Source organism: Aulostomus chinensis, chromosome 15 (genome assembly GCF_037954235.1).
Source record: "Aulostomus chinensis isolate RoL2024-O1b breed Wild chromosome 15, RoL_Achi_v1.0, whole genome shotgun sequence".
In the NCBI taxonomy this organism is placed as follows: Eukaryota; Metazoa; Chordata; class Actinopteri; order Syngnathiformes; family Aulostomidae; genus Aulostomus; species Aulostomus chinensis.
In genome coordinates this window covers 3,002,116-3,025,000 of record NC_141334.1, presented here as the reverse complement: position 1 = coordinate 3,025,000, position 22,885 = coordinate 3,002,116, and the positions used below count along the sequence as shown (strand labels likewise).

Below are 22,885 nucleotides of genomic sequence, written 5' to 3'. Positions count from 1 at the left end.
TTCCTTGACTGGAGGCGAGTGTCACGTGCATTACAGGTGTGAAAGTATAGCAGAGAATTCCCCCAACAAGCAGTTCTTGCTTTACGCAGTTTATGGAAACAAAGCTTCCTGTTCACATGACAGATATCCATGTGGTAGAGAAAGCTGACCGGAACCGATCCGTTAAGGGCGATGATCGATCTCTGTAACCACCACACACACACACAACATTTCTGGAAGGAGGTCAGAACTTAAAAGTCAAGAACTTTCTCCAGCATTTTCATTTCATGACTGACACACACACACACACACACACACACACACACACACACACACACACACACACACACACTCTCTCTCAGTGCTCCTGGCGATATCTCAGTGCCATTTAAAGGCAGCTGTTAAAAGTCCATTTGAATGAAAGCATGAATTATAGACGCTCACGTAATTTCAGCTCAACAGATGAGGCCGTTATCACCGCGCGCCCACCGAGCCCCAGAACAGCTCCAGGCCAAGAACCCAATTTTTAACGGTATGACTGGTTCAAAAGGACATGTTCCCATAAACGACACCAGCAGGAGTGTCACCAAGTGCAAAGGCACAGGAGAACACACGCATCCGCACACGCCGCTGACTCTTTGTTTCTATGGATCACAACTGGAGCCAGAGGACTCTTTCAGGTCGGGCCGGCGCTCTTACCTTGTAGTTGTCTTTGTGTTCTCGTATCATGTGCTGAACGTACTCCAGCAGGTCCGAGGACAGCGTCTTGGTGTCTTTCTCTGGCAGGCTGGCCTCCTGCTCCAGCTCTGCTCAGAACCAAACAAACACACCTCAGACGCTTTCGCATGTGGTAGAGTTCTTTAGGTTTGAAGTGGATTTTCTCCCCCTTGCACATTGGTGGGAAGAATTACAACCGGACAAATTTAGCATAATAAAAGCAAGGATGGCAGAAATGTAAAGCGCGGTTTCATTCAATGGTTCTCCATCAGGCTGCGATCACAGCCGGATCCTCCTGAATAAAAAGAAAAGGTCCTTGAGGGAGATGGTTTTTTTCTTCCGAGTGAGTGAATGCAGGGAGGGAAGAGTGGTGGAGCTCTGATCTTTGTTTGGAATCTGCCGCAGGGCCTTTCACTTGCTTTCAGGTTTGATGGATGACGGTGAAGGACTTTTGAATTATTTATCTTATGATTGTGCAGAAATTATGTTGTACTATGGTTTTGCTTCATCTGTGCCCTGACGGAGGAAAAAAAAAAATCAATGAAAATCCTAACAAAGCATCAGTGAGGGGTGTGAGACCGCTTTTCAAAAAAGCAGATCGATAACAGTATAAAAATAAATTCAAAAGAACCGCTGGGTTCTCTCTCTTGCATGCATGGATGGAACAGGAGGTGGCCAAGTGGTAAACACGAGTGTTCAGATGTGAACCGTGGAACTTACGGTTGAGAACATAGGGCTTGGTCACAACTCTGACTGGAGCCTTCTTGTTTTTGTGTCCCCCCAGGAGCTAAATGTGCAAAGAGAGACACGCTATGAGGAACAGAGGAGGTCATCAGACAGTGAGCTGTGACTGCACGCTAATTTCTATTGCTACACATCATCCGGCGTCACCTCCTCGTGTGCTGGAAGTGTGACATGCCAGTTTTTTCAGCTGATGTCATTTTCAGAAGACAATAACCATCTCGGAAGAGGCACAACATGAATGAATAATGGGCCGCTTGCTCTCATTAGAGAACAAGATGAAACGCTGTGTGAAGCTGCTGGAAGACAAGCTGCTGCACTGAGATTAACTTCCATTAACCGTTGCGGCGGCGGCGGCGGCAACGCCTGGCTCGCACATTTAACAGAATGTCAAGAAATCAACAGCATTCACATCAGCCACAGCTCGTCAATGGCAACAACCGAAATAACCCCTAACATAAAGGGGAAAAAAAGAACAATCCTGAGGCAAACCTGTGCATTCATTGGCAAGACTCTGTCGCCCCCTTCTGACAAGAACTAAAACTACAGGACCACCGGATCTTTGGAAAAATCCTCATTTGCTGAGACATTAGAACACAAAGGCAATGACACTTGTGTGCCTCTTAATCCAGGAGTTTTTAAGTAATATCAGTCTACACGACCGCCTTCACATGTTTAAAGCAAGAGATATTTTAGCTTATCAATGTTTCAACCAAATATGTCAAATTAATATCTGACACAACTGCAGAGACCCGCTGGCGCTGCTGGTTTCACCCTGAAGACCGAACTCATCCACGGGCCTAAAAAAGTCCCCACCACCTGTTAACATCAGGCTTTTCTTGACAATGAGAACGGTTCGAACTTCACCCTTCCAGTTAATCCCAGGTCACATGACCCTGCAGCGAACACATCATATATTTATTCGCTTCAATCCTCATGTAAACACACAAAAGCAGGTGAACATGGTAATTTGTTATAATAAAGTTTTTTTGTGTTTTTTTTTAAATCACTGAGGTAAAAATTCAACCTGTCTGTGTTCAGGCAGCACTCCAACATCCTGGAACCAAAGAAACCGTAACGTCCAAAACAAAGTCACTGCCCTCCGTATTCTGTTGTTAACAACTTAGATGGCCTTCGTGCAGTGGGAATGAGGTCAATGTCCTTTTAGCAGTTTTCTGTGGTTTAATAAAAGGGCATGGAAGCAGATGAGTGTGGTGGGACAAGGAGCACAAGCGCTGCAGTCAGAAGGAGCACTGGTGGCCTCCCTGACCGAACACACCAGAGAAGGTAACCAGCCGTCACTTACTCTCTGCCCCTTTATCGGCAAACTGCGGTTGGGATCGAAAGCCAGTCCCATCTCCAGCAGGTTCTTGGCCACCGTCTTCCTGTTGTTCCATGCATTTCTTATCTGTGGACTGTAAAAACAAAACCACTGAGGAACTGAACTTCCAATTAAATGTTGGTACCCCTGGATTAACCTGGTCCCCTCTTGATGTCTTTGGACTGTGGGAGGAAGCCGGAGTACCAGAGAGAAGCCACGCAGGAACAGGGAGAACATGGAGACTCACACAGAAAGATTCCGTACAATAAAGTGGAAAGACTAAAGCAAAGCTGTCCTTTCTGACTTTGATTAAATGAATAGTCAATCCTTTTTGATGACAGTGGTCATTTCACATCAAGTCAATTATCTGATTTTATTTTTCTTTATCTTAACTTGTCAACAGTTAAAACAGAAATGACAGCAGCAGAAAACTCCCAGGAAGCTCTTTGGTTGGTTACAGCCTTACTTTTCCATACAGAGGCTCACTTACAGTTGTACACTCTGCATACGTCGTGTGTGTATTATTCTATATTATTGTCTGTGTATTAAGGCAGGACTACGTGTGTATGACACAACAGACGACCTCATTTTGAAAAAACAAATTCATATTCATGACACTAACACAAACGGACCTTTCTCTCAGGGTCTAGCTAACATTAGCTAGCACGCTAATATGCCGTCCATCTTCAGACTTACTTCTCTATCCTGGGGTGGGTTTTCTTGAGTAATTTCTTCTTCAGTTTCTTTCGGTCTTTGTTGTAATCGAACTTCTTTCTCCTACTCGACTGCTTGGTTTTGGGCATGTTTGTATTTTTCTGTTTTAACGGGCGAGACTGAAGGTTACTGCTAATTAAGACATACAACGTGTAGCATGGGCAACGCAGCGTGTTTGTTTAGTTCCGGTCATGTGACTGAAGAGCCCGCCCACCGGGCTGACGCTAGGTAAATAGGGCACACCCCTTTTTTGTGCGATAAGAAGCGGTGGCATGTCAAAACAAATGTCCTTGTGAAATATGCAGAGCAATAACACGCAATAAAAGAGGTGTGACTTAATTTTAAAGTCTAGTAACAAATACACGGTATTAATTTGAAAACACAGGGTCACATGACAAGGGAATGACTAGAAAAAAACTGTTGAAATATCTTTATAAAATAGAAGAAGCAGTAAACTGCAATTTAAAAAGGTGTGTTTGATTTGTATCGTGGTTTTGATTTGATTTGTTGTCCTTGTAGGTCACGAGGCACGGGTGCTTTTGAAAAAAAAAAGGCCTTTTTTTTTACCCAAAAAATATAAATAAAACTTGTGAAGGACGATACTCTCTTCACACTCCATCCATCTATCAAAGTTCAAGCTGCAGATAGAGGCAAGCAACACCTGCAGCTGCTGCTTTTATCCTCTAGGTGGCAGTGTGACTGAGACAATAGTTCACTGAAAACTGGTCAAACAGTTCTACTGTGGACAAAAGTCAAATATAAGACGGAACAAAACTGTAAAGATTTAAGTAATACTTTGTCCAATTGCAAATTAAAAAAAAAAACCTCTATATTTAATATTAACGGTCAAATGACAGCAAACATATCCACAAAAATAAACTAAAATCTGAGGAATTTAGATGGAAACTGTCTTTCAAAAAAATGTAAATTCAAAGCACAAAAAAAAAAGAGCAAGAGCGAGCAGGAGCTGATATGGAAGCCGTCCTGTTTCCATCCACCATATGTGTGGTTTGTGTCGCTGTTTTGTGAAGTTGAAACTTGTTATCATATCAACACATGACTCTCATCTGACTGAACGGCCTTAAATGCATGTGAAAAGAAAAAAATGCAGTGATATAACACTCAAAAAGGAATTAAGACATTAGAAAGTTGTTGAAATGCTACTGGGAAGAGGCGGGAACAGGTTGTCACGTGTTCTTAGTTTTAACACAGTTCAGATGAGGGGTCATGCTGGGCGCCCAACAAGCGTTGCATTGACAAATACTAACTCCAGCTGTTGTTTTCTTCTCCCGGTGGCGCATTTGTGGCTCACCCTCATTGTTCTTTTCCACATTAATGCGCACCTGAGAATTCACCAGAGTGCTGATTGTCTCCAGATGAAGGCCTGATCCGGAGTGAGCTGATCAATAAACGCTATTAACTCTCTGCCTGGTGCTGCGCGAGCCGCTGTCGTCATTCTGTGGGGCTGCAACAGTAAAAGTCTTTCTTAATGCACTATTAACGTGCTGCGGCGCTCTCATTGATCTCTGTGGGGTGCAGAGTCCGGGATGAGCCACAAAGGGCTGGAGTCAGTAGTCTATCGATTCCTGGATTTGTAACAGTGCGTCGATGCTGAATGAAGCATCTTAGGACGCCGAGAGGACATGCATGACATCCACAGCATATCTACCGCAACAGAGCCACCTGAAACAAACATATTCTACACGTATTCTAATAGGAAAAAAAATCAGTACAATTAATTTGAATTAATAATCTTTTAAAATTGAGGGAGCTTTCCAAGAGTGGTTTAGGAACAAGTTTTGCTCTTTGCGCTCATAAAATTGCGACTAAGGAACAGTCCCTCCAGTAAAAAAATGACGAAAATGATGAAATTAGATGATTATACAACTGAATAAAATGTTCGTTTGTTTAGTTCCTATTTGTAGGTACTTTTATGTGTTTATGTTCCTTATTAGGGGTGCAGCCCGACATGGTTCAGTACCAGGAGTGTTAAGGCTAATTCTTTATGTCAGTGTGTGTGTTTGTGCATTACATGGGATACCTGTTGACCTAAATATAATTTAAACATTAACCCCTTCCCCACTGAGTGTGACGTAGTTTGAATAAGCTGTTCTCAAAAAAATGATGTGACAACCATGTCTTTTTAATTTGGTTAGCATGTAGCTACAGCTAGCCAAAGCTGTGTTAGACACTTTTTTTCCATTTGTTCATCATTAAACGTTGCATAATTAGGTGGTTGTAACAAATATCGTATTAGATCGATATTTGACAACAGAAAACCCAACATTTGCTACTTTGTTTTGATGATTTTTTACATGTATTTTTTAATGTTTCATTGTCTCGTTCAAGCTAGCTCGAAAGAGGCGGGAACTGTGAGCATAGACAGAAACCTGCCTGTGTTGTTAAACACTTATTTTAAGCATTTTAAAGCCACGTGAGACCTTTAGATTTTAAACAGTTAATCATGAAACATATAATTATTAGACTGCCCTAATAAATATCTAATTTGTTAACAATTTATCTTGTGGTGTGAAAATGTTACAGATTCAACATTTTTTTTCCCTCTGTTTTATCGCCAAGTGGAAGCTATGGTGACAGTTGAGTGTCAGAGCTGTCAGTTTTCCAAATCTTTCATCCCGCCGTTTAGTTTCTTCCTCTCCTTCTTTTTTTTTTAATTTTTAAAGGTGAATTTAACCACCAAGTCAGAGGTCCGCCTGCCCTCCTCCGCCTCCTCTCTGACAGCAGCTCCAGGGCGGAGAGCTGGAGGCAGGAGGAGGAGAAAAAGTAGGGGACAGAAGCGGGGAGGAGGGGTGCCGACTGTCACCGGACGGGACTGTAGGAAACGTTTGAATTTTGCTCCTCGGCCGCGCGGTGGGAGGAGGTGTTGTTCGGTGTAAAGGAAGGATACACTGAGATTGAAGCCGCCGCCGGCGGGGGGGTGGGGGTGGGGTGGGGGGGGAAGCTGGAGCTCGGTCTGCTGTTGCTGCTGTAACCCGAGACAGAAACGACATGGAGCTGGAGAACATTGTGGCCAACACGGTGCTGTTGAAAGCACGGGAAGGTAAGGATGGAGATGGCGGTTTGACAGCTCCTCTGTCCGGGTAACTCACCGGGCCAGCAGGAAGGATGCCCCGGACGTGGGTCACATTACTGTCTGCACTTCCTCTTGGTTGGTCATCAAATGTCTGTTGATGCGGTTCAGCGAGGCAGTTTAGGAGCTGAAAATACGCGGCAGTCCCTTCAGTTACGTACCAGACTCCATCTCAAACTTCCGTAGTTGAAAGTTTTCTCACGTCTGCGGAAACGCTCCAACCTGCTGTTACCTGACGGGGAAGATTTCTGGAACATTTTGTGTACAGTGGTCAATTCGGCTTGGGAATAGTTTGAGTTCAGTCCGTAATTACAACAAAACCGATGTCTTCCTTGTTCATTGTGTTTAAACACAGTACACTGTTATTATACACTCACCATCCCCACAGTGGGACCACAGGAGAAGAAGTATTGTTTATTGATCTATATGGAATAAAGAGTTTGCGTTTCAGTGTGGTGTTGGTGGTAGTTTGTAATCCAACGGTACTTAAAATGGTGAGATTGTTGTATTGAAGTTTGGCGTGGCTCTTATGCTGTACCAGAAGTGCGAAGTATGAATGGGTCCGGAAGGGGGGTTGCGTTTGTGAAAATGTGATTTCAGCGACACGTCGGGTTTCCCTTGCTGATGTTGCAGCATCATCCTGTCGTTTGCGAAACAGGATGTGGAGGCAGGGCTCAACAGCCATGTATGATTTTAATCTCGCGGTGATAGTGACATTTATTTCAATGCAGCTTTGACTTCGACCTCCCTGGTGCGTGTGAGCCCAGATGAACGCCTTACTGATGCATGATGGTACTCCTTAAACTGACACCACAGTGTAAACATCATCGGTGGTCTTTGTTATTGTTACTCTGGGCTGGAGACAAAGGTTGTGGTGGCTCAGCGGGAGCGTAATCCTAATGCCATCTGCACTAGAAGATCAGTGTCATGATCCTCGCTGTGAGATTATCTGCTCAGTTCAGTGTATCCGATGCACTTGTCGAGAAACTTCTGCGTTAGCGTGCGTCTGCCTTGCTGAAGTGCCCTTGAGCAAGGGACCAGCAGGTCTGCTCTTGATCCCTGACTTCTGGGAAGCAGAAACAAGGTCACCGGATGACCTTTTGAGTAAAATTCTTGACAGTAAATTCTGATCCTGGACGGACGGACCATCGCCTCTGTCAATACGGTTGTTTCCACCTGCGTCTGTTGGTCTCTCAGCAGCAGAATTATGTAGAAATTACTGGACATTTTTTCGGGAAACTTGGGAGCGTTGCTGCACAGGCCAGTCTGTTTGATGTAGTGGGTATTTTTTATTCTGATCTTTGAGGAAGTCTGGATTGGCTCGCCTGTTTGGTTCCAGAGGTGAAGCTCAGATGCTGGATGACGAAGTTTCTTTCGCAAAAATCTGGAGGAAGACGGAGGAGATTGACTGCTGGAACTGATGGAACGGCTGACAGAAGTCAAACACTACATTAAAATCTTCAAAAACGTCAACTTAATTTTCCTCAACATCAAAAAAATTCCAGATAGCATGTAAATATTCTGCATTTCTTGTGTTCAACTGCTAGACTCCGGCTTCTCTATAAAGTCCTTGCTCACCTTTTGTGACCTGGAGGCTTCAAAATTCCACTCAGGGTGAGGCGTTTCTGGGATAAAGGTGAACAACCCGGTACGCAGTGGGGAACATGTGTGAACTGTTCTGAGAGCCAAGGTGGGAATCAGGCACGTGTCTCGGGGGTCATCATGCTGTAGATGTGGATGCAGAGCCGCAGCTCTGAGAGTCAAGACCAGCTCGCAGCTATAGGACACCAGCTGGAGATCCTGGAGAAACAGGCCACATACTGTGTACTCAATGATAGCATAACATCCTTTTTTTTGTCTTTTCTTCTTCATCGGAAATCAGGGCACAAACAGCTTGTTTCTCGATGACGTCCATTTTTGGAACAAACGATCCTCTTGTCTGGTTGCGAGTCACTGACAGTGTCAAGTCCAACATGTGTTTTTTTTTTTTGTGTGTGACAAAATGTTTGAAGACCAGACTTCTTTTTTTTTTCTTTTTTTTTCTGAATGATCTTGGAGTGTGTGAAACCCCTGGTCTCTGCTCGGTCACGTTGTATTTTTATTTTTGTGTTGGCCGGGAGACCCTCAGATCTCCCTCAGAGGGATTTGAGTCCCAGGTGATGGCGAACCGTCCCTGCATCAAAGCAGTAGAGACGGTTCAGAAGCTATTGTGACATATTTTTGTTGTTTCTAGTCGTTGCAAATACAGCCGCTGCCTGGAGGCCTCCGCTGGATCCGCCTCCAAAGACAAGGTCAATGCTGTATTTTAGGATTTGCTGGTCAAATACTTCGAGGCATGACTACACGTAAAGGAATTATGACGCTGTGCAAACCAGATGTTTTGCTTAGGATCAGGAAACTCATGATAAAATCTGCCACATTATTAGAGATAAGCTGAGCAACAGCAGAGAAAATGAGCTGTTTGTTCATTAACGGAAATCCCATCAACAACACGAGGAAACTGAGACAGAAACACAAACTTGTTCTGAAATTAATTAATAAATTACATAATTGGAAGGGATAATCGATAATACTGACATATCGCTTCATTGGTATCGGGAAAATATTAGTAATTTTTTTAATATGTTTGTATCGGTTCTATGGCAACTATTTATTTTTTGCTCATCATTTGTTGCTTAAGATAAGGGAACAATTTGGAAGATTATAGGCTTTTCAGAAGTTTTGGTCATATATCGTCCATAACGATGGAGCCGACCGAAGTGAAACTTCTAGAAGGCTCAATTCAGCACGTCGTGGTCATCTGCCTCTACGGCGTGCGCCGGTCACAGTGACTTCTCTCAAGCCTTTCATGAAATATCACGTTCATAAGAATAGTGTGAGCGGACAGACGGGCTGACAAACTGAAAACATAATCTGTCAGCTGCAGAGGCCTGAAGGCAGGCGGAGAAGCTGTGTTGACTCTGCTCCGTTGACCTGAAAAAAAAGCCTAGTTTTTAAGACATTTAAAACCGGCCGTGTGTGTGTGTGTGTGTGTGTGTGTGTGTGTGTGTGTGTGTGTGTGTGTGTGTGTGTGTGTGTGAGCTGATGACCGGAGGGACGGTGTTTTTCGTTTGTCTGTCTGTCGCAGCATCCAACACAAATCCCAGCAAGTCCTTGAGGAATTTCTTCAAATTTGACTCTAACTTCCACTGGCACTCAAGGAGGAAGTGACAAGGTTTTGGTGGTCGCATGTTCATGGTGACAGGCACGCATCACGGAGGCGTGCAGCCTGTAACGCGCCGATATTGCTACTTGTTCATCTTCTTTCAGGGGACTGAGTAACAGATGAATGTAATCTGTTCTGCCTCTTTTGCCCTTCACAGGGACTGTTTACCTGCATGGAAGCAAAGCCGTCTCCAAACCTTAATGCCCCTGGTGAAATTTACCAACATGGCAGCAAATGCCACAAGTGTTTCTACGGCCGTTGAGCTGATCTCCCGCTTGTTGAAAACATTTTATACGCATTCAAAGTCAAGGTGACTGCGACTGCACAACAACAACAAGAAAAACAAACATTTCTGGACTTTATATGTACAATCAAGTTTCATTTATGACAACATTTCGCACAGATGTCCTCAGGAAGAATGCTCCATATACAGGATGATCGGAGTTTGGACAAACATGAGTCTAAACTGCAACTGGCGTGGCTGGCAGAGGCATACGCCTGCCTTCTATTTTAGTTGAGAGGATGCTTAATTTCATGTTCTTAAGGGTGCATTTGACTTTATAAGTAGGTTGCAGCAGCTTTGACAGGCATTTTATGCAATGAATAGCCATAAAAAGCAGCTCTCAAGCAGCAAGTAACTGCGGTGGTTGGCGATAAGACATATCACATGTACTCTCTTGTCTCATCCTCAGCAAACCGAGGGCTGAAAGGTATCTTTGCTGTCTGTGACGGGGATCTGAGGTCCTCTGATCAGGGCTTGTTTGTTTGCTGGTCCTCGCTCAAGGATCAAGACAGTGGTTTTTTGTGGTTTTGGCTGCAACCTCTTTAACTAAGGATCTGCAGATATTTCCCTTTAGCAGATATGTTTATTCCTACATTCATCAGCTGACTGTTTGAATCAAGAATGGCAAAGATATAAAGCTATAAATCATTAAAAAAAAAAGGTTAACTGTTGTGAAATTGGTTGGGGGGGAGGGGTTTGGACACGCAAGTCTAACGTGACCATCAGAAAGTTGCCTGAGGACGCCGTCATGGTTCAGGCAGTTAAAGGCCAAAACATGAATTTTCTGACACTTCAGACAAGCACAAATGTAGAGTTTGAACTCACACACAGTGCGATGATGTGTGTTTGACCAGTAGGTGCTAATTTTGTTTTTGCTTAAAGTACTATATGAAGTACTGGCTGGTCCAGCTGCTGTTACTGACACCTACTGACCCAGTCTCATGTTTACTCTGTACAGCCCATCAAATAGGCTCCATACCCAGAGCGTCAGCCCGCGTTTAAAGGCATATTTCTGGCGTTGCTGCCTTCACCTGGATTTTTACAGACATTCTTACCAGCACTGTTATCATCTTTGCAAAATGAAGTCAAGCTGAGGACTCTGTCTCCCTCTCTGCAGTGACTCCATCTTGTTTCGACGCAACAGCAGCGCGAGAGACACATGAGTTTGACATCATTGTACTGCAATGCGTGACAGAGTAATTGATTTACACATCTAACTCCAGCCTGACTTTTTATGTAACAGCAAAGTTAGTATGGGACCTTGAGAAAGGTCACGCGAAACCCGCTTTACATGAACAAGTCTATGTCATGTTCTTTTTCTGCTACATCCCAAACTCACAACAGTTTCAAAATCAAATTCAAACCCACATTTTCTGCATATTTTTCAAAATTTTGTCAGGTCTTTTTTTTTTTTGTTGTTGCTAAAAAAAAAATTTAAAAAACAGAACAAAACTTCCTCTGGCTGTCTTTCCTGGTAAAGGTTTCAGAGGTTAGACATTGACGTTTATAGTCTCGTGCTCACAGCAAATCTGTAGTAGCTGATAAAGTTCCCATGTTCCAAAGTAAAGTTCGCTGAGGCCCGGCGGGGCAGCACACGGCCCCCGTACCCATGGCCCCACCTCTTTCCATGCTGGGCATCAAAATCTGCTCAGCTCATCCCGGAGTCCCAGTGGACATTTGAGCCAAATATGTAGAAAATTCTTTTAAACGTCGCTGAGTAAAACGAGTTAGTAGCACATCAGTAACGTCAGTACGAGGGTTGTAGCGCGCCACTGATCCTTTCAACCAAAAGAAAACAAAATAACAACTTTGTATACAGAAACATGAACAAATGAACAAGAAACCAAGATGAACAGTGAATTTATCTGCAAAACCCCGATTGTCAGCCATGAAACTTGTGTCTTTACGCTGAGTTTAACCAGACGTATTTGTTCTCTAGGAGGCGGCGGAAACAGAAAAGGAAAGAGCAAGAAATGGAAGCAGATGCTGCAGTTCCCCCACATAAGTTTGTGTGAGGAGCTGCGACAAACCACAGGTAAGGTCACTCTCAGGTTTCGTGCACTTTTATCTCACATTAGTTAGAAATGGCAATGACAGAAACTTGCTGTGCGTTTGCTTCCTGGTCTGAAGGCCGTGCAGCTACGCTCTGACCTCCTTTTCATTGAGCTCATAAAGACAAGGGTCTGGAGAACAAATGGTACAATGAGACATTTTGATCTCCTGTGCCACATAAGGTCATCTGTGTAATCTTCTTAACCTTTAATCTATTAAAACAACACACACAAATGAATATCCTGTCTTCTTCCTGGAAAAAAATCTCATCAGGATTTCCCTGTTTAATTTTACATTGAATGCTAGTTTCCGTGTTCTTTAGGCTTGAGAAAACACCAGAATTTTACCAGCAGAGCAGCCTCTTGAAATGAAGGGGGAAAAAGAATCCCAACTTTCTGGTCCGCAGTTCACACTGGGTCTCCAGTTTGAGTATGCAAGGAATCCTGGGAAGCCCCGTCCTCGTAAGACAACTGTGACAATAGCAAGTAGGGGTAGCAACAAAAAGCGAACCGCTCCAATGCTTCACACCCTTGTTTGTTGGAATTTCTTGGAGAAAACGGAACGTCGGACAAAGTGACTTCACAAGATCATGCAGCTGAGAGCCTCAATGTGCTGAGAGAATGTGTAGTGATGATAACATGCACAAAGACATTGGTGTGTTATTCACAGGCCATTCAACACTACAGGCTTTTCTATTGATTATTGATACCTTCATTATGTTGCTGACAGCAAATGAGCACAATGGCGTATTAATATGTGATGAAACTGCTATATAACGGTCGGATAAAACACTGGGGGTGACAGGCTGGTGCATTCATCAATCAGTCCATTGACAGAAACGGCTCTGCAACTGTTTAAGTAATCGTTCTTGTCTAAGGCAGAAACACTCAGCACCTCCAGCTCGTCAGCGTGATGACGGCGTTGTCACACCAGTAAAACATAAAAGATAATAAACCGTATTTTTCCAGATTTAATGGCATCGCAACTCATGACTTGAGAAAGTAATCTGCAGATTTATTGAGCGTGAAAATCATTTTTTGCTGCGCAGCAAAAGTTTCTGACATTGTAGCTGATTGAGCAAAACATAAGTTTTAAGACTTTTTTTAAAAGAAAAACTTAATAGCAATATATATACACGTTTACAGAACTGGATGTACCGTAAATGGATGAATAGAACGCACCCTCTCTTTCTTTTCCCCGATTAAACAATAACAACATCTTTCTTCTCATTAAGATTCCGTTTCACTGGTAAAACCTGAAGTGTGCAGTATCAACATGCATGTTATTTTAAGCGAGGTCATCCTGTTTAGTGGCAGCAGCTGAGGTTTCTTTTCTTACCATGGAAAAGCCCAACAAACTCTTCTAAGTTGAGCATCCGTGTATAATTTTCTGCATAGGACGACTGGATGTGTAGCGCTCTGTCACTGCTCTCGTGATTTTATGCAGTGGTGTAGAAACCCAGTGGTGCTGGTGTCTGCGCTAACACTGCAGGGTCCGCAGTTTAAAGACCAACTCAGTCGTAAACATCATGGTTTGAGTTGTGGATGTCGTTTCATGGGCCTTGAAGATCGGAGAACAAATCAATCCCAGAATGAGCCATGAAACATTAAAGTCACATTAGTCGGCTACATTTAGAAACCCAGATATACGCAAACATGGACTAATCTCATTGTGCTAGCTCAGTATGTATTAATGGATCACTCTTCACTTAAGTTATATCATCAGTGTTGATTTTTCATTTCCTCTGTTACGCAGCGGTTGCATTTAAGCCTGCACCAAAATAGACATCCATTCATCTGTAAGCTCGATGGCCAGGATCTGAGGAGAGGAAGTTTCTCTTTTTAATGTTTTTAGAAAGCAGTTTTAATAGCCACTGAATTTTCTATTTTTACAGCAATTTTCCCTGAAAGGAAATTTAGCGTTTGAGTATGTCACGACCCAGAGTGCTGACTCCAACTCATTCCTCCAAGTTACACGCGGTCAAACGATATTTTACAACTATAATGTGAGTCAGAGAAGAAGTTAGACGGAGATCAATGAGAGACGTCAGAGAAGCCGTCCAATCAGCTGATCTGAATCCGTTGGGAGGCTCCAACTGCTGTTAGAAGTTTTTAATGGCAATGCTAACTGCTTAGCATGTATGGAATGAGAGAGGGCTTCATCTGAGACTCCTCTTGAAGTCTGAAGCCCCTCCACCCTCCAAGCTTCATGAAATGTGGCCCGCTAGCTTTAGCATCATCCCGCTAACAGACACAAACCTGCGCTGGCAGATGTGACTTGTTGTTCTTGAGGAAATAGTTATCGGAAACGGCAAACATCCATTTTTTCTGTTTACTAACAAGCTAAGCAGGTTGATCGGGGATCTTTGAAGATGTTCTTAGTTACCTTTTCATGCCTTAAACAGAGCTAAGCTAGCTCATCTCCTTGCTTCTCGTCTTTTCACAATGCTATGTAGCTTATTTTGGTATTAAGGATGTAGACGAGATAGTCGGTCGCTCTTCCAAGTCTGTTTCCAATAACACTGAATGTATTCCTTTGACATATTACATGTGGCAGGCTGATAGGGGCTCCCACAACAGCGTCTAAAAACGATATCTCAGTCCTGACCAATGCTTTAGCGGAAACTTCATTCCAGGGATACAAAAGAGGGAGTTCATACTTAATACGTTAAGAATGAATTCCATCTAAGACTGTAGACTTAAAAACAAGCAAGTCTTGCTGCTCGGCGGCCATGTTAGTAACGCCTTCGTCCAGCGTCTCTTGAAACAAACGGGACAAGATGTGCTTTGAATTTTCACGCAACTCAAGATTTATGTGAAGAGTTTCGGTCAAATCTGATTCAGAAAGCTTTAAAAGTATGTAGAATGGTAAGGTTTAAAATGCTACTTTCTGCTGGTCATACTTGTGCACGAACCTCTGTTATGGCTCGAACCAACACGCCGTGTCACAACGCCATCGGCTCATTCCACAGCAGCACTTGAACAAATGTCTTCTGTAAGAAATATTTACATTTCCAAGGGACATCCCTGATATTTTGACCACACATTGCAATCGCCTCACAGTATCAACCGCCGGCACCTTTTCACACACTAATCTGGCAGGCTGCCACCATAACAGTTGAAACGGTCAATGTGCGCTTGCGTCAATGTGATTGGCTCGATTTGTCTCTGAGGTCAGCTGATACAAACGTATTTTTCCATTCAGGATTCTTAAAGTTGGTTTGTCAGTTTCCAACAAGGTCTTAGCTGTAAATTTAAAAGGACTTGTGAATTTTGTTCTTTGCATGCTGTGAACAGACAGATGGAAAGAATGTAGCCTTTTATTTTAGAGGTTGCAGTATAAAAACGTGGCACTTTTTGATATATAATTGAATGAGCAATGAGGCTTCCTGCGAAACACCTGCAGTCAAACCAAATAATATAATTTCTTTGAAAAAAGGGTTGCTCTGCGTGCATCCGTTTATCCACTAGCACGTGTGATGAAAAAACAGCTGATAATTTCAAAACCAATGTTACAAAGTGTAAATCGTAACACCTAGAAATGCAAGATAAAAGAAAAAAGAGAAAAAAAGAATAGAAAGATGTTAAAATGTATTTTAAGAAGAAATTTGATTTTTAAAAAAGTCCCTTGAATATAAATCTGCTCTCCAGCCGTCGTAGTTCCTTGAGTGTCAACAACAAGCAGCTGCAGTTTCATAATAATCAGCATCTGTCCTGCCCAGCCTGTCTCCAGGATCAGTCTGAGTCTTGAAATGTCAGAAGCTCAAACAGCTCGAGTGGAAAAACAGAGGAAACTGTGGCAGCTGCAGAAAGAAGAAGCGGATTTGTGCTTCTGTAGTTTCAACCAGCAGTTGTGTTACTTTCACTTTAGCCGGTGACGGTAGGAAGACAAATCTCAAGTAACACAGATGGAAAGATGCAGAGATAAGATGAGAGGTAAAACTCTGCGTGGCGTTCAAGCCCGCTGCCACCTCTCACCGCTCGGGGCGAACACGTGATTCCATACAAGGCAGCGTAAAGACCAACACAGCAGCCGTCAGGTGGATGAACATGGAGGCGGATGCTCTTGGGCTGTAAATGATAAACATCCTCAAGGCTGTTTGTCTGCCTCAGATTCAGTTCACATGCTCGTCCAAAAATTTCCCTCTCTGTAACTCGCCCTGAGCGCTGACGACAGTCCGGGCGATTAGTGTGTGAGCGCCGCACACAGCCACTGTTGTCTTGCTTAAGACTTAAAAATCTGTCAAAGTGTCAAGTGATTACTTACGTATGTTTGAACAATTTATTTAGTTTAGTGAGTTTGTTGTTGCCTCTGCCACAGAGCTTATGTGATCAGTGCCCTTGTTTCTTTGTTAGGTCTCAAATTAACGGGTGAGGCGTTACATCAGCGGCGTGGAGAGGGGTTTTGAGCTGCGGCACTGGCGCCGTTTTGATGGAGATTCTGTTGTTATTAAATCCCGGAGGACTTTATTGTCTAACACTTGAAAGACACAGAGATGAGTGGTCAGTGGAGCTCCTTCAGTTGATTACAACCACCGACTGCAGCGGTGGTCGCTGAACTCTCATGACTCTTAACGGACAGATGTGGGCCTTCGTGTTGGTTGGACTATGTGAAGAACCACGAGGCCGATTTTCATCAAACCCAGCGGAGCATTGAGAAAGAACCTGTTGCATTTTAGGAAGGATCCTTTTTGCATTGTGAAAAAAAAAAAAAAAGCTGTTTCACATTAGATTTGGCTGAGATGCTCTTGAAGTCTAGTTTTTCAGGTTTTTTTTGGTTTTGCCCCTTTTTGTTCTCTAGGGAAGGAACGATAATGGTATGCTTCCAAGAACAGTGGCTAGAGTTTAGCTCTTCTTTCCCAACACATTCACCAAACAAAGATATCCTGGTTTGGTGTGGAAGCGCTAAGTCCCGACCTCAACCGTCTCCAACACCTTCGTGATGAACTGCCGAGCGAGTTTGTGTCACTTTTATGGTAGTTAAGGAGTGAATCTCCTCAGCCAGGCTCCAGAATCTGGTCCGAGCTTTCCTTGTTGACTGAAACAACACGTGATGTCACCGGGAAGGGAATTATGGTCATATCAACATGTGTGCAGAGTTCCCATCCATTACAAGTATGTTTATGTATGGAAGCACTGTCTCTGCCCAAAGGCTGCTCGTAGCATGCATCCATACATGGCCGGCCAGAGTAAACACACAGGCCACATTGTTAAGACAGCATCCATTAAAGGAGCAGCATTGAGGCCAGGTTGATGACGACTTCTGATAAAACTGCCTAGAGGCTCAATGTGGCGGCAGAAAGGCTGCCTGGGATCACAACCAGGAAGAAGGACTTAGCCACAGAGATGACTTTATCGAAGGCAGGCTAAATCTTTGGGGTTTTTTGTGTCTTTTTAAATTCAGGAAATAAACTGCCTCCCCCTCTACTTCGTCCAGGAAGTTTTTTGTTGTTGTTGTTGTTGTTAATAGAAAAACCTGTCGTTCATTTTTGCCCATAGAAATTAAATGCGTGCCGAGCACACTCAAGATAGCACCTTGATGTCAGCATACACACTCCCCTCCTGAATGTACAGATTGTTGTTGGACATCGTTGAGTTCGTCTGAATGGATTTCTCTTCACATTCGGTCAGGCACATTTTCCGGACTTAAGTTACGATGGCCAATTACAGAATTTATCATCAAGCCAAAACTCAATTCAAAATCTGTGGGGACGTTCAGCAGAATTCAAAGTGTATCAAAGCTCCCAGTCCGGCCCAAGGTGCCTAAAGCTCCTCTCGTGAGAAAATGACGATTGGTTGGAAAATAGCGATGACACCTGATCTGCACAGGACCTGGTGGGTGGTAAGTGTTTCGCACTGGTTTTGCTGGTTCAAACGTTCTTACTCAATTCTGTGAGCTCATCACATTTGGTAAAAACACAAAGAATCCTGAGTTTGAGATTTTATTCACGGGCCTCAAACAGAGCGTCGGCAGTCTGATCCGAATGTTTTCTGTGCTTGGCTGAGGCGGAGGGCGCTAACGTGATGAGCAGCAGATGTTCTGTCCCTCAACAGGGCTGCTTCTTTCCTGGAAGGTGCTATGCAAATCGGGTCTGATTTGACTGAGTGAAGTCAAATGGCTGTCTGGCCCACAAAAGCAGGAAGTTCAGCTTTCAGCAGCACAAAACCACCTCGGGGTATGAAAAGTTAATGCCTGGGGAGGGGAAGAAATAGAGATAAATGTGAGGAAAATGAAAGTAAAACATGAGGATTCGAAATCATACGAGTGAAAATAAGAGAATTAAGAACGGATTGAATGTTTGACCTGAGAATGTCGAAAGCCTTTAGTGAGTTTGACTGTTATTACGAAAGAGGTAGAAAATGGAGGAGAGTCTTGAGAAAGACATTCAGGAAACTGTCAACTTCCTTGTTTGTCAGAAACAAGTTGAGCTGTTCGTTTTTCTCCTCCCCCCTCGAGTAGGTACAGTATGACATCACGGCTGCAGTGCGAGAGCAAACAGCATGTTTTCTACCTTCAGTCTTTCCTGATGTACAGTAGAAGTTGTTGGGTGGGGGGGGGGGTGGCGGGTAAAGATAGAGGAGAAACTGGAGGGCAACCATTTATTTTGTCATTGTAAAAATGACTCCCAAAAGCTAGAAATATGAGCGCATATTTGAAATGAACTGCGAAAAATGGGTTTTAATTAATTTTATTTAAGTATGTGTTTATTTTATATTAAACCTGACAGCTTCATTTTAGTTGAATATGCTGGTACTTTATAACATAGATTCCTCTTTTTCTTTATTAAATGTACAAAGACTTTTCAGGAAATGTCTGGTCATGCAGATTTACAGCAAAAGGTGTGGATAAGTCAGAGAAATTGATTGGGAAACGTGTGTGAGCGCTGGATGAGATTTGCCTTCGCAGAGACCAAATACAAGTTGTTTTTCAAGTGCAACGCACCTCCTACTTCTAGAAAGAGATATTAACCAAACAAACCTAAACAATAAAACCTGTTCCTCGGAATGTTCCAGGAAATCAAGCGCGTGAGACACGTTTATATCTTTTACAGTGTTTTTTGACTTTGCGCTACAAGAACAGGAAGCCATACGCTGAGTGTGTCAGCTGACTGGTTGACCTCACAGTCAAGCCTGCTGAAAGGTGTGTTGTGACCCATACCACCTCTGAATGTAGTGATCAGATCGTAGTGCGTCGCACCTCTGCTTGTTCACTCGCGATGGAATGGGGGCAGCTCTGAGCAGGGCCGTGAATGCATTCAGGGGTGCCTTGATCTGACTTCAGACCACGAGGCCTGCAGAGGCAGCCGGAGGCCTGAAAGAGGACTGCTTGTGTAAGTTCTCTGTTTCATGATGTACAGCAGTCCTGCGGTGACTTTGATGTACGTCACGCCTCCTGTGAGCCACTGAGAAGGTCCGCTCATCCACAGTCCCATCACGGCGAGTTCCAAGAACCGGGGGATGTTCTGGTTCATACATATGAGCAGCTCGTCTTAGAGAGGCCGGCTAGTTTCATGAGCTGCAATCAAGCTGATCTTGTGCACGTTTGAGAGGAGGATCATGGGTTTTGAGCGTAACAGGCAGTGTAACCTTTAAATTAGAAGTGTTATTTAGAGATTTTACTTTCCCTTTTTTTCATTGTTCTTGTCAGAAATTTCCCTCATCTGCCTTTTGCTCTGCTTTCTTTGGCAGTGTCCTCTTCTGTCCACTTACGACACAATAAAGGAAGTATTAGGTAAGCCGGGGGGGAGAAGAGAGACCGTTAGACTCGAGGAGGAAGAGGTGAACGTTGCCGCAAAATGGAGATAAGAAGAGCTGAAAAGAAATGAAAGGGTAGAGCAGAATCTGACAGAACAGGTTATCAGGTGCCTTCATCGGTCGTCTGTAGGAAATGACTCAGCGACAAGACAAAACACATCAGCTGCACTTTCCTCAAATAATAAAGCTGCAACTATACGGAAGGGAGCAGGTGAAGCACGGAGACACACACGTCTAAACAAGAGGCAGCCAGGGAGGTCCATGAGCGGCTCCCCCCCCCCGGCTCCATTAGAACAACATGCAAAGAACACAAACTTCATGTGCACACGACGTGAAAGCAATCAAAAAATGCTAGAGCCCTGATTCCCACTACTGAGTGCTCCTACATAGCAAAACCTTTATCCGCTTCTGGGTCCATTAAAAGTTACAAGCCTCTAACTTTGTCTTATTAGGTTAACAAGAAACATTTTGTTTTTCCCACCATTTGAATCCAGTTAAATGGTAAAATGTTTGGGTCCTCAGATCTCAACGCATTTAGAACATTGTCATGAGGTGAGTCCACAAGGGGTGTCTTGGGTTTTCCTTTTAAATCAGGTTTTGTTCATTTATACGTCATCAAAGGGGGGGGGGGGGGGTTGTTTGAGACAGGAAGTGAAGCACAGTTTGGATTTGTGTATTCACTCAGCCCGGATCAGAGCGTGTGTATCATCAGAGGTTTACTTACAGAATGAAAGTCTAGATTGTTGGGTTTTTTTTGTGGGTTTTTTTAACTCAGGAATTATCTGTAGCTTTTATGAGTAACAGCTAATTCTTTGAGCAGTCAGTTCTCACTGTGTGTGTGTGTGTGTGTGTGTGTGTGTGTGTGTGTGTGTGTGTGTGTGTGTGTGTGTGTGGCCAAAGACATCATAAGAACCCATTTACCATTTTTTCCTTCGTCCTCTTCTTTTTTTTTTATTTTAATCAACTTAAATATGCTGCCTTCTGACTCATTGATTCTGTCTCCCATCCTGTGTTATTAACTGTTTTTAGAAGAACCACTTTAAACAAAAACAGCTGTAAAATGAAGGCCCCCCCCCCCGCCAACAATTTCTGTGTGCGACGTGTAAAACTGCACATCAAACACATTACTTGGACTTTTTGTGGCCAAAAATTGTTTTTGTCAAAAAGAAAAAGAACTAATTTGCTGATTAGAGCTTGACCATATCCTGCTTTTCCAGTGTGTTGGACTGTTGTTCAGGTCTAATTAGGGGAGATAAAGTTAATGTAACTCTGGGATCCATCATTTCTGACATCAGCGCGATTGAAATCTGACAGTGTTTCTGTGTGCTTGTGGGCAGAGCTTTGCTCCGGGTTTCGGGATGTACAAAGAAAACGTCTCCATTTGAATCGCAAGCCTGATTCGTACTGAATGAAAGGCTCTTCGTCCACGGTGACCCGTTTGTCTGGTCGTGTGTGAAATTTGCATTCACGAGTCAAAGATGAAAATCAGCGATTCCTTGGTGAGGTGTTTTTTTTGGGGGGTTTTGGTTTTTTTTTTTTATCCTTGCTTGATGAACTCAAACCACCTCAAATACGTAACTAGAGAGCCAGGAAGAGTGACGACATCCTCCAAAGCTGAAGTTTTAAAAAAATGCCGTTTTTGTGATATTAACAGATCAACCTTTAAACTGCACCGTTCCTTTTTGCGCCAAGCTGACATCACATGACCTCCTTGGTGGAGATGAACATTCCCCCACAATCAGACCCCCCTACCTTCAGCCTAAAGAGAAATGTCCACATCCTTAAGCTTTGACTAAAACCATGGAGTGAACAGTCCAGCGAACATCAGCTCTCCCTTTGTTTCTCCTCCAACAGAGAAAGACTACAGCAGCCTCTGTGAACGGCAGCCGATTGGTCGGTTACTTTTCAGACAGTTTTGTGAGACTCGAATGGAGCTGAGACGCTGCGTCAAGTTTCTGGATGGCGTGGTAAGAAGAGGGAACGTGTGTGTGTAAGTGTGTGTGTTAGAGCCCTAATGAGAGGTCCATGGTTTCTATTGTGACAGCATCTTTTATGTCACGTATCATCACTGACTTGTCCATCCATGGTTCAGTCAGTCTGCGTGAAGCCAGCGAGGCTCCAGGCTGACTGCTCTCCAGCTTTCAGTCGTCCAGCGGACGCGGCTCGCACACGAGGCAATTATGTCCTCCTCTACCCCCGACCGCTTCCCGTCTCTTCTCTGAGAGCTCTGCAAGAGATGGAGGAGTGAAATGAGATTTCAACCGTCTCTGCTGTCACTTAGCATTAGTTTACAGGCTCTCGCAGCGAGAGGAAGCACTTTGGAGTTTTCCAGTCAGGCTCAGTTTACTGCAGGTCATTCAGATGTGAGGAGGGGTAGACGCATCTCTTCATGTGCTCCAGGAAGTGAAAGCAACCACCCTTAACTCTTCAATTACATCTTGTTGTTTTTTTTGCATTTTCAAAACATATCGCCAGCACTCCAAATGACCAAACCAGCAAAAGATTAACATCCTGTGGATCTGTTTACACTCAACAAAATAAGCAATGTGGTGTGGTTGAACGATCCAAGCCCTCATCAGCAGGACAGCAGCCATCACTGTCTGAAACAAATATTTGATACCACCGGTCAACGCCACGCTTCAGTTTCAGCACAGGAAGTTGGTGAAACGGGGAAAGTTTCCTGGTGCAGCCTAAATCCGTGCTCATCGAGATCCCGATTAAACCACTTGAGCTGCACTTAACAGATCTGGAAACCAAGTCCACTTCTTTTAAACAGTCCTTGTTAAAGGAGGAGCTTCTGCTGTGTCTTTGTCGTATTTGACCTTCAGCTCACTTTGGTCGGTGCGTGTTTTTCTGCAGGCGGAGTACGAGGTGACTCCTGATGAGAAGAGGAAGGAGAGCGGCCAAGATCTCATCGACATTTTCTTCAACCCAAAGGTTACTGCTGTTTGTTTTCAGGAGAGTCCATGCTGGATCAACTTGTTTGTGTATTTCTTCATGTACTTTCCTTCTGATGTCACAGTAGATG

General features: G+C 43.7%; 2 protein-coding genes across 2 annotated transcripts in view; one reads left to right on the top strand and one right to left on the bottom strand.

Annotated features, from left to right (window-relative positions):
- nop16 (NOP16 nucleolar protein homolog (yeast)) overlaps positions 1–3,675 on the bottom strand; it is a 6,717-nt gene extending 3,042 nt beyond the window's left edge. The window contains exons 1-4 of the mRNA XM_086226249.1: positions 3,455–3,675; positions 2,744–2,852; positions 1,417–1,483; positions 679–785 (exon numbers count right to left, since the gene is read on the bottom strand). Of these exons, the coding sequence (XP_086082375.1) occupies positions 679–785; positions 1,417–1,483; positions 2,744–2,852; positions 3,455–3,561 (390 nt within the window). The 5' untranslated portion in view covers positions 3,562–3,675. The remainder of the gene's footprint in view (positions 1–678; positions 786–1,416; positions 1,484–2,743; positions 2,853–3,454) is intronic.
- A 2,453-nt stretch (positions 3,676–6,128) lies between these two features.
- Positions 6,129–22,885, top strand: part of grk6 (G protein-coupled receptor kinase 6) — a 28,788-nt gene continuing 12,031 nt past the window's right edge. Inside the window, exons 1-4 of the mRNA XM_086179456.1 lie at positions 6,129–6,533; positions 11,991–12,086; positions 21,712–21,824; positions 22,717–22,794. Of these exons, the coding sequence (XP_086035582.1) occupies positions 6,482–6,533; positions 11,991–12,086; positions 21,712–21,824; positions 22,717–22,794 (339 nt within the window). The 5' untranslated portion in view covers positions 6,129–6,481. The remainder of the gene's footprint in view (positions 6,534–11,990; positions 12,087–21,711; positions 21,825–22,716; positions 22,795–22,885) is intronic.